The sequence below is a fragment of the Phyllostomus discolor genome, chromosome 7 (genome assembly GCF_004126475.2).
Source record: "Phyllostomus discolor isolate MPI-MPIP mPhyDis1 chromosome 7, mPhyDis1.pri.v3, whole genome shotgun sequence".
NCBI classification, from domain to species: domain Eukaryota; kingdom Metazoa; phylum Chordata; class Mammalia; order Chiroptera; family Phyllostomidae; genus Phyllostomus; species Phyllostomus discolor.
In genome coordinates this window covers 48,409,042-48,421,934 of record NC_040909.2, presented here as the reverse complement: position 1 = coordinate 48,421,934, position 12,893 = coordinate 48,409,042, and the positions used below count along the sequence as shown (strand labels likewise).

The window sequence follows — 12,893 nt, the reverse complement described above, 5'->3', positions numbered from 1 at the left end:
GTCCAACCAAGTGACCCATACTGCTCATTCCTGGGTGTGGGCTCTGCAGGCCCTCAGGCTCCATGCAGAGGCACAGAGGTTTATCAAAACGTACACAAACAAATAAACAGCAGACTCAAAATACTGATTCTTGGACAGGCAGGAATTCCTCAGCAGAGCTGTGGACCAGCTGAACTCCCTGAAGCCATGTGTCAAGGGATGAGCCATCCTCCTTCTGGCTGCCTACCCCCCCAGCAGCCTCACAATTTCCAGAGTTCTGAAATGACTCACCAGGGTGGGAGTGGACTCCAGGACAGTGGACAGAAGCCAACAAGCCTGAAGAACAAAGGGTTGTGGAAGGGCCAATGGGCAGGTGAACACACATGATGGGACCCCATCATAGAACAGAGAACAGAAATGTCAACAGGCCTGGGGTGGCCTGAATTTTGTTTCTACCAGTGGTGGAATTGAGAAATGAAATAAGTGCCCCTTTGAACTTCCCATCTCAGGATCTCCGTGGGCCCCCTGGAGTACCCCTCCTACTTACTGATTGGTGAGCTGCTCAGCCCCAACAAACAGGTTGATTCTTGAGAGGCCTGTGCGAGTGCCAAGGAAAGCTGCCTCCACACCTTTGTCAGAATTTCTGAAACACAGCAGCAGATATCAGGGGGGTTCTTCCAGACAATGAGCAGATAATAGCTTTTGCATTTTAAGACCAATGGAATCTTTTATGGAGTAGCAGTTTTGAAACTTGAAATTTAAAAAGGGATTATAGAAACACACACATACACCCCAAGCACAGAGTGCAAACTATCACTTATAAAAGTTTTCATCCTAATTCTTGTAAGAAAATCTAAGAATGCTATGATAACAAAAACATCATGAGAAACTGCACCACCAAAGCTAAATAAGCACACTTTTATCTCAAGTTTCTGGGTACAAGTCAGAGAGAGCAGGCTGAGAATGGGAACAACTTTAAGGAGACGAAGCAAATCCTGAAAGTGAGCTTTTTTGCACTGATGCTACAAGGTCTGCTTTTGTATTTGAGACCGTTTGTGGAATCCATCATTAGCAAAAACAAGCAACTGAAATCAGATTTCAACAGATTGAGTAAAATCTGCAGCATCCCCCCGTCTGGAAATGTCTAAGACTTGAATGCAACACCATTTGGGGGCACCAGCGTGCAACTTCTACCAGAGCATAGGCTTCACCAACCCCAGGGAGGTGAGTAAAGATACGGCCTCTTCCTATAGTCCTGAAGATGCTATTCACAGGCACCTATGGCCTTATCAAGCAAAGTCACTTGCAAATTCACTGAAGAGTTGGTTTTTTTTTTCAACTTTTGAGGTTATTTTATGTTTAAACATGTTCTTTAGGAAATTTGCAATGCATATTTCTTTTTAAAAAATCAAATGGTTTTCTTAATGAATACATAATTTTATTTTCAATAAAAGTATGAAGAGAAACTGATGTTGAGTTTGCTTCCCTGCCCAGGGTGCTAGTAATGATTTGATTTGAAGCATTATCCATGCCATCTGCAATATAAGATCATTTGGGTACTTGATCTTTATGGTAGTCAAAGTGGTCAATACTACTTCTAAATATTTAGGGGTGAATAAAAACCAACATTATGCATTTGTTCCTGTTTGTAGCCAATACCGAATTGAAAAGCCAGGCTGCCCAATCAGTTACAGATGTGGACTACAAAGCAAGCTACCATTTTGGAAATCTTTAGCATGTGTGAGAAGTGAACCAGCAAACTTTGCACAAGATTTTGAGTTTCATGAAAGCCTAAAAGAAACATTTCCACATTGACAAGACAATGCAATCATAGGAAAGTCTTTGACTCTTTCCCAGCATCCCAGGGAATAAGATCCATGTAGGTAAACATTCCCAAAATATGGCAAGTCTAACGAGAATGGTAGTCTCTCTTCAGAGGTTCAGGCTCATGTGTTAAATTGCTTCCTCACATGTCTACTTAGGAGAATTAGACTCATTTTAATCTTAAAATGACAGGTGTGGCTCAGTGGTTTGGGCACTGCCCCACAAATCAAAAGGTGACCAGTTCAATTCCCAGTTGAGGCACATGCCTGGCTTGTGGGCCAAGTCCCCCATTGGGGGCATGTGAGAGGCAACTGATCGATGATTATCCTATACATCAATGTTTCTCTCCCTCTCTTTCTCCCTCCCTTCCCCTTTTTCTAGGAATAAATTTAAAAAATCTTTTAAAAATATGTCTGGAAAAGAACTTTGGCAAAGTCGAGTTCCAAACCTGCTCTATGCTGTTTCCCATCCTCGGAAATGATACCAAGTTATTCATGTCGATAACCTGAGAATGATCCTTGACAGTTCAGCCACTCTCCCCTCCCAGGGCAAGCCCATCATCAAGTCCAAGGGGTCTTACTTCTGAAGTATGCCACGTGGGCATCTCTCCTCTCTGTTTCTATTACCACTGTCTTGTCCAAGTGGCAAACCCCTGGGAATGCCTCCAGTATTTTTCTTACCCCATTATAATCCACTCTCCACACAGCAGTAGAAGGATCTTTAAAAATACAAATCTAATCATGTCCTTCTTAAAAATCTTAAAATGTCCTTATTAAAACCCTTCAGTGATTTTCCAATACTCTTGAGTATAAAGTTCAAAATCTTTAACTTGATTCCCAAGGTCCTGAACTGCCTGTTCCCTGTGCAACCTCATCTCCCAATATGTTCTAATCTAACCTCTGTTGGCCTTCTTTAAATTCCTCAAATGTGTGAAGTGCTCTCTTACCTCAGGGCCTTTGCATATGCTGTTCTAGTTCCCTGAAATGCTCCCCAGCCCTTGAACTAGTTCCAGCTCAGAAAAGTCTTCTCTGTCTTCCACCTCCACTCTAGGTCTTATTACAATCTGCATGCCCTTATTTGTCTTCAACACGGTTATCAAAATTCTTAATAATATTGTGTACCATATGCCACAGGTACTACAATGGTAAGGACCATGTTTAATTGAGTTACCTCATTTTACTAACAGCTAGCCCCACCCATGGCATATAATAAACATGTGATCAATATTTGATGAATGGATGAATGGAAATGAGAGCAGAATGGACAAGACAGAAGAGACTATACAAAACTAAAGATAAAAGAAGGAAATAAATTAATAAAGGGCAGAAAAGAAATGAGAACTGGATATTGTGTGATGTGAAGGTATCAGAAAAATAAATAATTTTCTTATTATTTTAAATCTTTAAGAGCTTACCTAAAATAGTAGTAAATGTAATAATAATAATTAATAGTACTCATAAGCTGCTGAAGCAGTTCTGACCCTTGTCTTTGACAACAACTGCCTTGCTGGTCTCCAGCCCTGGGCATCCTCCACTTTGCAAATGAAACCACAGGGTTTTATCCAACACCATAAGGCAACAGAGCTCTCTCTCCTCCCCATCCTACTCATAAGCTAACCTGGCCTGGATCCCAAGTTCCCCCAGACTGTGAAACAGAGGCAGCCATGGCAGGACAGGAAGCAAAATGCTCCTTCCACCCCACCCCCAAGCCTATTCGAAGTGTCACCCTACCTCAGCACACCAAATTTCATGTAATGTTAAAACTCAAACAAATTATATGTCAAACCCAGTAGCTTGCCATCCAAGCCCCAGCTGCTAATCTGTTCTAGCTCTTGTGGTTTGGAGCTTTGGGGAAAATTAAAGAACTTTAACACCAGGCTCCTAAAACAGTTTAGTTCTTAAACTATAACCATATTTCGGACTGTTTGTGGGGAAATGGCCATGAAAGGGGGACACGTGCAACCACTTACTCAGATTTGTTGAGGGCAAGGCTGGTCCAATAGGCTTCAATGGGAGCACTCACCACGGCATCGAAAAGGACTTCCTGTATCAGTTCTTTGTCACCTGTTGGGAGGGACAGGCTTGAAAAGATGGCTTTGGCTAGGCCCCAAAGCCAGGCATATGAGGCATTCACTGGGCTCATTTTGCAGTATCTGCAGGCTACTTTCTCACACAGTGTGTTGCTTTCTATACTAACCTCCCATTAGCCAAAAATATGAAACAGTCTACTGCCTGATACACCAGCAATCCAGGAGCCCCCTAAGTGTTTGGATGAGACAATAGTAAATGGAGAGTCTTGGATATCTCACACTTGTTTTCTGCTCCCTCTCCCCATCTAATAGTTCATGTTATAGACCCCATGCCAGAGCTGTGATTTGGAGACCAGAAGGCAACAGTTCTTGGGAATTTTGTACTTCTCATTCCACTTCTGTTCTCTCTCAAAACCTGTGATTCTTCAGGGCCCTGATTTCAGTCCATTGTAAAAAGCGAAAGGGATATGATAACCTCATAACCCCTAGGACTCTTTGTTTTATGATTTTCCCCATTAATTCTTTTTAATATTGGAATGGGAAATAAGATTCTTTGAAAAGAAACTCTTGGCAGAGTTCTGTGGAAGAGGCTAAAGAACCCAGAGGATGTCACGAGTCTAGCAGAGGCATCCTAGAGTCCTCCCTCACCCCACAATGGGGGGCAGCTAATTATCACACATACTGGGTCAGTCTCTCCTAGGATGGGGGCTGAGAACACAGTGGAACTTTGTTATAAAGGCAAAATAATGAAAATAACTCATCCCCCGCAAAAAATAAAAGAGGATACACTGAGAAATATAAGTAGTCATGCAGTGAAATACTATTATGTATAGTAATTCAAAAAAATAAATTAGAGCTAAATGATCAACACAATTATAAGTGAAAACACAAGTTGTAGGATAAATGTATATAGTATACCATATATATAAATTTTATAGGAAATATATTTTAATATGGAAAATGTTACGTATTTTTAAGGATACCTATATACAGGATGGGGCAACAGTAGGTTTATAATTGTGAGTATGTGAAACATTTATTCCTATTTCACTATTTTTAATTGTTGTATTATTTTCCATATGAGCAACTGTAAACCTACTTTTGCCCCACTCAGCACATAGTAACAGTATAAAATGTATGGGAATGGTGAACAAATACAGGGTAGCAATAGGACAGGGCTAGAGCACCAAGGGGCTTCAACATGATCTGTAATGTCTCATTCTTTGAAAATGTACATGAAGCAAGTATGGCAAATGTTAAGACTTGGTAAAACTGGATGGTAAATATAAATGGTTTTTAAATATAATTTCTATACATCTAAAAATGCCAATAAAAAGTCAAAGTAAATTTAAAAAATTTGGCTCATATGATTACCATCTGATCCTTATCCCCAAAAGTTAATCCATTTCACGAAGATGTGGTTTAGGGGCTGGATAACCTCTTATCTCTCACAGGGGTGCTGTGGCTATTCTCTAAGATAACATATATATAAAGAATACTTCACATCACTGAGTAAGCGATATCTGTTAGTGGTAGGTAGGGGCAGGTGCCATGCTGACCTTTGATCAGCCTCCCTCTGTCCAATCTTTAGCTACTGCAGCTAATGTATACTAGCTCAAGGTCAGATCTTGTACTCAGTGAGTCCCCCAGCCTTGCTGCTGCTCTCCCTGCTGCTCCCTGTGCATGAGTCACCTGCCATTTCTGACTCACTGAGCACCATCAGAAGGCTCTTGGTGGGAGGAGAGGGGTAGATCATGCTCCACAGGAAGCAACATGTCATGGTGGTGATCCTACCTTGAAGAGAACCAGGAGACCTAGATTATGGCCTTGAGTGAGACTAGTCCTATTTCTAGCCCTTGTTTATCATTTGCAAAATAAGGGAGTTGGATGAGCAGATATAACCAGTTCCTCCTCAGTTGTAAATTTTCATCTTACTCAGATATTTGCCTAAGTGATTTGATCGGGGACAAATCCAGTATAAAGGGTTACTATGGCATTGGGAATTCTGCACGACTTTCCATAACCCACATTTTTTCTCTTGTTCCTACAGGATGCAGGCATTTGGCTGGAATTAATGTGACTGATAGTCTCTGCCAAGGCAAAGCTTCCATAGCAAACTGAGTTATGGTTTTGAGTTCACTCCCAACCACCACATGCACCCGCAACATACATTTAGAAGCACACTCACATTGGAGCAGAGGTTCTTTGCCTTTGAGGTAGAGCTTAATAGCTTCTAACTGAGACAGGTGACGGTGCTCTGGGTGTAGGTCAGTGTTGCAGTAGGACCTAAGAACATGACGTGGCACAGAACAAGCATGTAAATATTTACAGCATCATCTTCCTTTGCCTTTGATCCAGGAGAACGGAGTGAGGGAGTATGACAACCTCAAACCAAAAATGGCACCCAATGCTAAAACTGATGAAGGACTTTGATTCTTACCATTCATCTGCCAGGGACACATCAGGGTGTTCTAAGTCATGCAGGCCTAGAGGTCAAGAAGAAGTGAATGAATAAGTGCCATCTGTGTTGGGCACTGACCCTCCTTATCCTCTCATGAACTTCAAATATTCTGGAGCAGGGCCATGGAGTGGGTAAGGGTAGACATCAACCAAAAGATATCTGCCTGGCAAAAGGGACTCTAAACAAAGGAAACACCCCCTTTTCCAAGCAGAACTCTGTCCCCACTCCACTCACTGAGCCACCACCGTCCGTGACTGTGTATCCCAGGAAAGCCCTAACACCTTGCAGAGAAGTGATACACCAATGTATTGTGGGAGAGAAGCTCAGCATAATGGTGGAAACACTGCTCTTGGGAAGCCCATGAAGCCTGAGTTGGGGGATGGGCTAGGCCACTAACTCCTGTGTGACACAAGCAGGTTACTTTACTTTTCTGAATGTCAGTCTCTTCATGTGCAAAGCAGGAATAACAATAATAGTCTCTAACTGATGGGTGGTTGTGAGGGTGAAATTATATGTTGAATGATATGAAATTGCCAATACTCAATTGCTTTGATCAGCCAAAATTGCTAGTTATTACAGAATCCTAAGTAAAAATGAGTCATCAGTCTGGAAAGGTAGCTAAGTGAACAGGGGCTAGCAGAGAATTTGGGAGTTTTTATAGAATGCTCTGGACCATCCCTGTTATGTGGAATCACTTTCTTTCCTTGTGTCTTCATGTGACTTCATTTCAATGGGTGATCAGCAGACATATAGTTCTGAATGATGACCTCAGGGACTCCAGTGATGCTTATAGCTTGTTTTGGGGTGTCAAAATTTCTCAAATGAACAACAGTGTCTTATTGCACACAGGATTTCAATTTTCTCCTCAAGTACCAATGTGTAAAATACAGAAAAATACTAGATTTATCATCACATACTCCTGTTTGATTTTATAGGAAGTAAAGGATAAATTAGATAGAATATCATCATGTATTCCCAAGTGACCATATCCTGGCTCTAACACCTACTGGTTGAATGATCTTGGGAATGCCACTTCAACTGTTGGAGTTATATCAGCCAGAAGACACAGGTAAAAATGCCTAACATGTAGACTCCATGAGAGGATTAAATGGGATGGTGATCAGTCCCTAGGACAATCCATGTATCCACCTGCCCTTCTTTCTTCACTCCCTCCATCCTTCCTTTCCTATCATATATTCACTGAGCAAAGTACTAGTCTAGGACCTGAGAATGTAGCAGTGAGCAAAACAAAAGTCACTTCCCTCATAGTATTTACTTTCTAGTGGCAGAAAAAGGATAAGTAAATAACTAAAATACATAGCTTATCTGTTAATCATGAGGACTATGAAGAAAAAGAGAGAATATAACAAGGGTAGGGAGTGCCAAGAGATGTGAAGTGTTGAGAAAGAAATTTTTTATTTTAACTATGGAAGTCAGAGAAGTCTTCACTGAGAGAAATGCTTTATAGCAAAGTCCTGGAGGAGGTGAGGGAGAGAGCCATGCAGATAACAGGGCCGAGAGTGGTCATGGCAGAAGGAAGTGTAGTGCAAGGGCCTTCATGTGGGATCTTACCTTTCTGGAACATTGGGTTAATGATGTCAAGTCTATCTGTTTTTCTAGTTTTTGTTCTCATCAACTTTGATCCACCAATCCCTCTCTGGATATATTTCATAGTTCTTACAGATGAGACCCTCAAAAAAGGATCTTTTTGATTGCTTCCTCTATGAATTTCTAGGGCACCAAAGACATTTAATTGTTCCCTAATTCTCCTACCTCTTATTTTGATCCTCCTGACAAAAATCACACCTACTGATGATTGATAATGCTGACAATAATTCCATAAGCTCTAACTGATTGAACAACTACTGTGTATAACAGATATTAAAGATATAGATAAAGTGTCATAGAGATTCACAAGAGGAGTGATTTCAGCAAGTAGAACTGCAGCCCATGACTTCAACCTCAGTAGTGGCTCTTCACACCTGGAGCAAAGTCTACCTGTTCATCATAATTGTAATATCTGGCTGGCACTTGCAAAGCACATTGAAAATACCTACATTCTGTGAGGCAGCATTCCCTATGGAAGATCCTACAGAACTGTGGTTGTCTTTCCCAAGACAACCTTCCTTCTCCAAGAAGAGAACAAAACAATCATGTGTTGGCCATCTCTGATGACAAGACCCTCTCCTAGTTAGCCTAAAGGGAAGCAGCTTTCTCAGGCTCAGTTACTCAGCAAAGTTGGCAGGCTGTAAGCCTTCTTATTCATAGGGGATCAACAAAGAGAGGAAGGTCTCATCTCCTTTGTGTGGATAACCAGACACTCTCCCCCTTCCTGAGGATTCAAACTAATTTCTTTCACTGTGGTTGTAGTTAGCTCTGAAATTCTCTTTGTGACCTCTCAGCCTAACAGCTATAAAGCATACAGGGAGAAGGTAGTAACTAAACTGAAATGATCCAAAAGACAATGCAAAACAACTTGCTAGCCCATGTACTAAGGGTTGATTAAGGGAATGGATATTTGAGAGGCAAAAAATTGATCAAAAATCTCTCCTTCTATTGTTCTGATCATAGGCTATTTCCTAAGCTTAACCTTAGATGGCTTAGACCTATATTTTCTGATTTCATAGTCAGTAGTATTCATGGAGTCAGAAGATTCTAGAATTTACAAAAATGATCTTGAAGTATTCTCATCCTGATGAGCATCTTGCCCTAGTCACAGAGTTGCCTGTTTTCTCTTGCATGTCTCTGGGAAGAGGCCACACAGTTGATTACAACTGCAATGGGCACTCTGCGTTCTGCTCAGGTCACAGTGACCCCCTTCACTCCCCTTCCTATTCCTCAAGATCACACAAGTGCTTGAGAGACAAAAAGCAACACCTATGAAACAATGCACAACAATCGGTGGTAAACCAGAAGACCATTTATGAGGACTGGCACCTTAGGGACAACCAATCTCATTCTTCATTCTCAGCCACATCTGAGCCACAGGGTGGTCCATCTTCTGGAAATTCACTGTATTCATTTGTAACCAGTTCTGACCAATTAAAACCTGACTTGTAATTGACCTTCCTGCTTTTAGCCATACTCACCAGGGACACCGAGAAAGAGCACCATGGTGTCTAGTCTACCTCCTTCTTTGCGGAGATGCAGAATTTAATAGCCAGGTTGGGCAAGGGATGTACTCAAGGCCACTTTAGGCATGAAGCCCTTCAGAAATCAGCCCCATCTCTCCCTGTGAGCTGCTGACACTGAGAAAGGAAACTTCTCTCAGCTGCTGGGTTTTGGGGAGAGTAAAAGGGCAGTAAGGGTTGTAATAACAACATTAAAGTATTAAAGAGCTGTAACAACTGTTACATTTACTAGGAGTTTATAGTGCTTTACTAAGACAAGAGGATCTGGGAATCTCAAGGTACAACTTACTCCTTCTGACCCATGTAACTCATTTCAGTGATCACAGTTCCCTTTGGACCTGGGCTGCCAAGCAACACAAGTGAAATGTGTGGTTCAAGCCACAGTAGGAGACTAAGGCTTGCATGTTTTTGTTTTCATTTCTCCCCTTGGCTTCAGGCTATACACTAATTTGCATTTTTCTTGGTATTGATTTTTAGGGATGAGGAGAATATAGTTAGAGGATGATTGGCCTTCATATCCCTGTGGGTTAGAGCAGAATACAAATAAATGAAATCATAAGGGAGGCTGCCACTACTTGGGGTTCCCACTATTTGTAATCAGTCTAGGAAAACAAGGTAACATTGAGCGGACAATTAGTTGGGTCAAATGTCCAGGGACTGGCCAGAGTTTTGAACAGATGAACAAGCTCATCAGTTAACCCAATGGGAAAGGATAAGACTGATCAAGTCAGCAACTTACCTTCTTCAATAGTTACATTCCCTCGGAAGAAATACTTCCCATGGCCTCTGGAGAGCGCCACACCTAAACTGTGCAGAGAAACAAGCAGACCTTGACATCCATGCCATCGACTAGAATAGACTTCTGGGCTAACTTTTTATTTTCCATTTGCACATTTCTATTTCATGTTCTGTAAACAATTTTTCCAGCAGTTTATTTTTGAAACCCCACTGATTATAGCTGCTGTTGGTTTTTCTTAGGTTCAATCAGCTGCTTCAAAGTAATTTTTTTTATTGGAAGTGCCAGCAGCAGTTGGCTGTTCTTATGTTTATAAAGAGGTGTGGCAAACTGCTTAGTCCCCTAGAAAGATCCTTCCTTGGATGTCCTCAGTAGAGTCACTTGCCCTGCTCTTCACTACTGCCTTATGCACCGCTGCCTTAATTCAGCCAGAGATGGGTCTTTCCAGACTTTAGAGTTTGACACCAGGGAAAATTAACCTTTCTCAAGGGCAAAAAGGAAAACTTCTATGACCATGTGAGTATAGTCACATTATTGTTCTGTGAGCTTCTTTGCTCAACTCTCTCTTCCTAGCCTAATAGAATTTTCACACTCTGTGGCTTAATTTAAGCTTCTTTCAGTGTTTGTCTAAATTAAGAGAATGTGTTAAAAACACAGTTTCTTCATCTGGCCAGCCCACTTAGTGGTCATGTGTTCCCTCCATTGCTCTGGTTCCACATGCAGCCTACCCATGATCCCTGGCTGTACATGACAACAATCTATGTTCAGCTTTCAGATTAATCTATAGTCAATAAATTCTTTCTCTTTTGAGCTCTGCAAGGCACCAGTTCAGGAACATGAAGCAGCCTCACTGAAATAATTTTTTACAAAAGGTGTCACAACACCAAGTTAACAGTAGTGGGAGATGTTAGAATGCCACATACGCATCTGTAAGCAGGCAATGAGGCAAAGCCATTTTTTAGGACTGTTACAAAGAGAAATACAGGATTCAAAGGTAGACAAGCACAGGAGGACAGTTTAGAGAAATTAAAATGGAAGTACAACATGTAGGGATGGGTATGCTACCTCCAAGTTTGAAGGATTATTTATTTATTTATTTATTTTGGTCATGGAAATAAAAGGTGAAATGAAACTCAACTCGGCAGCAAGTTAGATGGTTAAGGACCCTGGTAACCCTCCTAACTTGCCTCTCCACCCTTAGTTGGAACCCCCAAAGCGTTTTTGCTTAATAATGAGATGCAAAGCCAAGACAATTTTGAGTGAGTTTTACTGCGTGAGCCTGAACCATCTTCCCCCTTCTGGAAAACAAAAAGAAAAGCAGCCTGGGAAAAGCCCCTTCCTCACTCTTTCCAGCCTTTTGGCAGGGTGTTTGGTTATCTTCAGATGATGAGCTCTGAGAGTGTCAGCAGGTTTTGTACAAACACAACTGATGGGTCTGATGGAATGTCCATGTATTATGGTCAGCTCTACCTGAAAGGAGTACCCTTGATGTCTGTATAATAGTAGTCATTTGTCATCACCAAAACCCGTTTCTAGATTGAAAAAAAAAAGTCGTAGAGAAAAGAAAACATGGTTAGTCTGCTAGGTGAAGTTTTCAGAAATAAATAAAAATAAATGGGCACACTATGATCAGGTTAACAGTACTACATGAATCTTGTTTGAGATAAGTAAAGACAAGAGAAAAATGATCTCAGCGAAAGATATTTATTCCAGATAGAACTTTCAAAGCTAATTTTTCACAGTGGTTTGTTTTAAATTAAGCGGCAAGAATGTTTGAGAAAAATGTACCCCTTTGTCCACTGTCTTCTTCACCTCCATGGAAAACTTCCCTGTCTTTCGATTCACCATGGCATTTCTTAACTAAAATGATAAAAGAAAATGATGTTAGTACTTCCTTGGGTTACCAGGTCGTCTGGACACCTTGCAACCTCCAACTCAGGAGCACATTGGTGGCTTTGTGAAAGCAGAGACATGACAGGACCGGGCCGTTTCCCACACAATCATGGGTGTTTTCTCAGTGAGTTTGCATATTGCACTCAGACCCCTGAAACAAGGCTTCTGAAGAATAAACATCCAACGGCTATTATACAAGGGAGAGGGGCTAACTACAATAAGTAATTGGCTACCAACTTTAGTTTGGGCTGCTCGCGTAAACCTCAGGGCAACAACAACAAAAATGCCTGTGCAATGTTGACAAATCCTGAGAGTCGGGGAACGAAGCCCCAGCACCAGGTGAACCACTCAAGAAGCAAGAATGTCTCTGGGGGTAAGTTACATTTTCAAAAAAGGCATTGGTTTGTCATGGAGAAATCATTTTTCAAAACTACTTACACAGTAGTTTTTTTTTTTGTTTTTGTTTTTTTTAAAAAGGTCAACCATTTGGAAGACAGGGATTAGCATTTCATAGCATGAATCATCTCTTAATGTTCTGTGAGAAATCAGGGCCAATAATGGCCTCGCTGACACTGACGAGCAGTGAACAGAGTGACCTCATATCTGATTTTCGGAGGTCCCATTTGGAACAGTGAGCCTGGCTCCCTCCCCCACCCCTGGCTGACCTCTTCTAATTACATGTGGCCCTTCCATGAGTTCAGAGAAGGACAGCAGACACAGTGATGAAAGATGTGCCGTCATGGGCACCAATGGGAAACGACAGGGAATGACAGGGAAGGCCATTTAATGGAACAGGAGCAAATGCTGACATGCTACAGCCTGTCAGGAAATGCTCTTTCC

At 41.5% G+C, this 12,893-nt stretch overlaps 1 protein-coding gene across 1 annotated transcript in view; it reads right to left on the bottom strand.

Moving 5' to 3' along the window:
* Positions 1-12,893, bottom strand: part of CACNA2D3 (calcium voltage-gated channel auxiliary subunit alpha2delta 3) — an 867,352-nt gene that overhangs the window by 173,004 nt on the left and 681,455 nt on the right. The window contains 7 exon segments of the mRNA XM_028518873.2: positions 527-622; positions 3,773-3,866; positions 6,021-6,118; positions 6,273-6,318; positions 10,164-10,231; positions 11,631-11,692; positions 11,949-12,020. Of these exon segments, the coding sequence (XP_028374674.1) occupies positions 527-622; positions 3,773-3,866; positions 6,021-6,118; positions 6,273-6,318; positions 10,164-10,231; positions 11,631-11,692; positions 11,949-12,020 (536 nt within the window).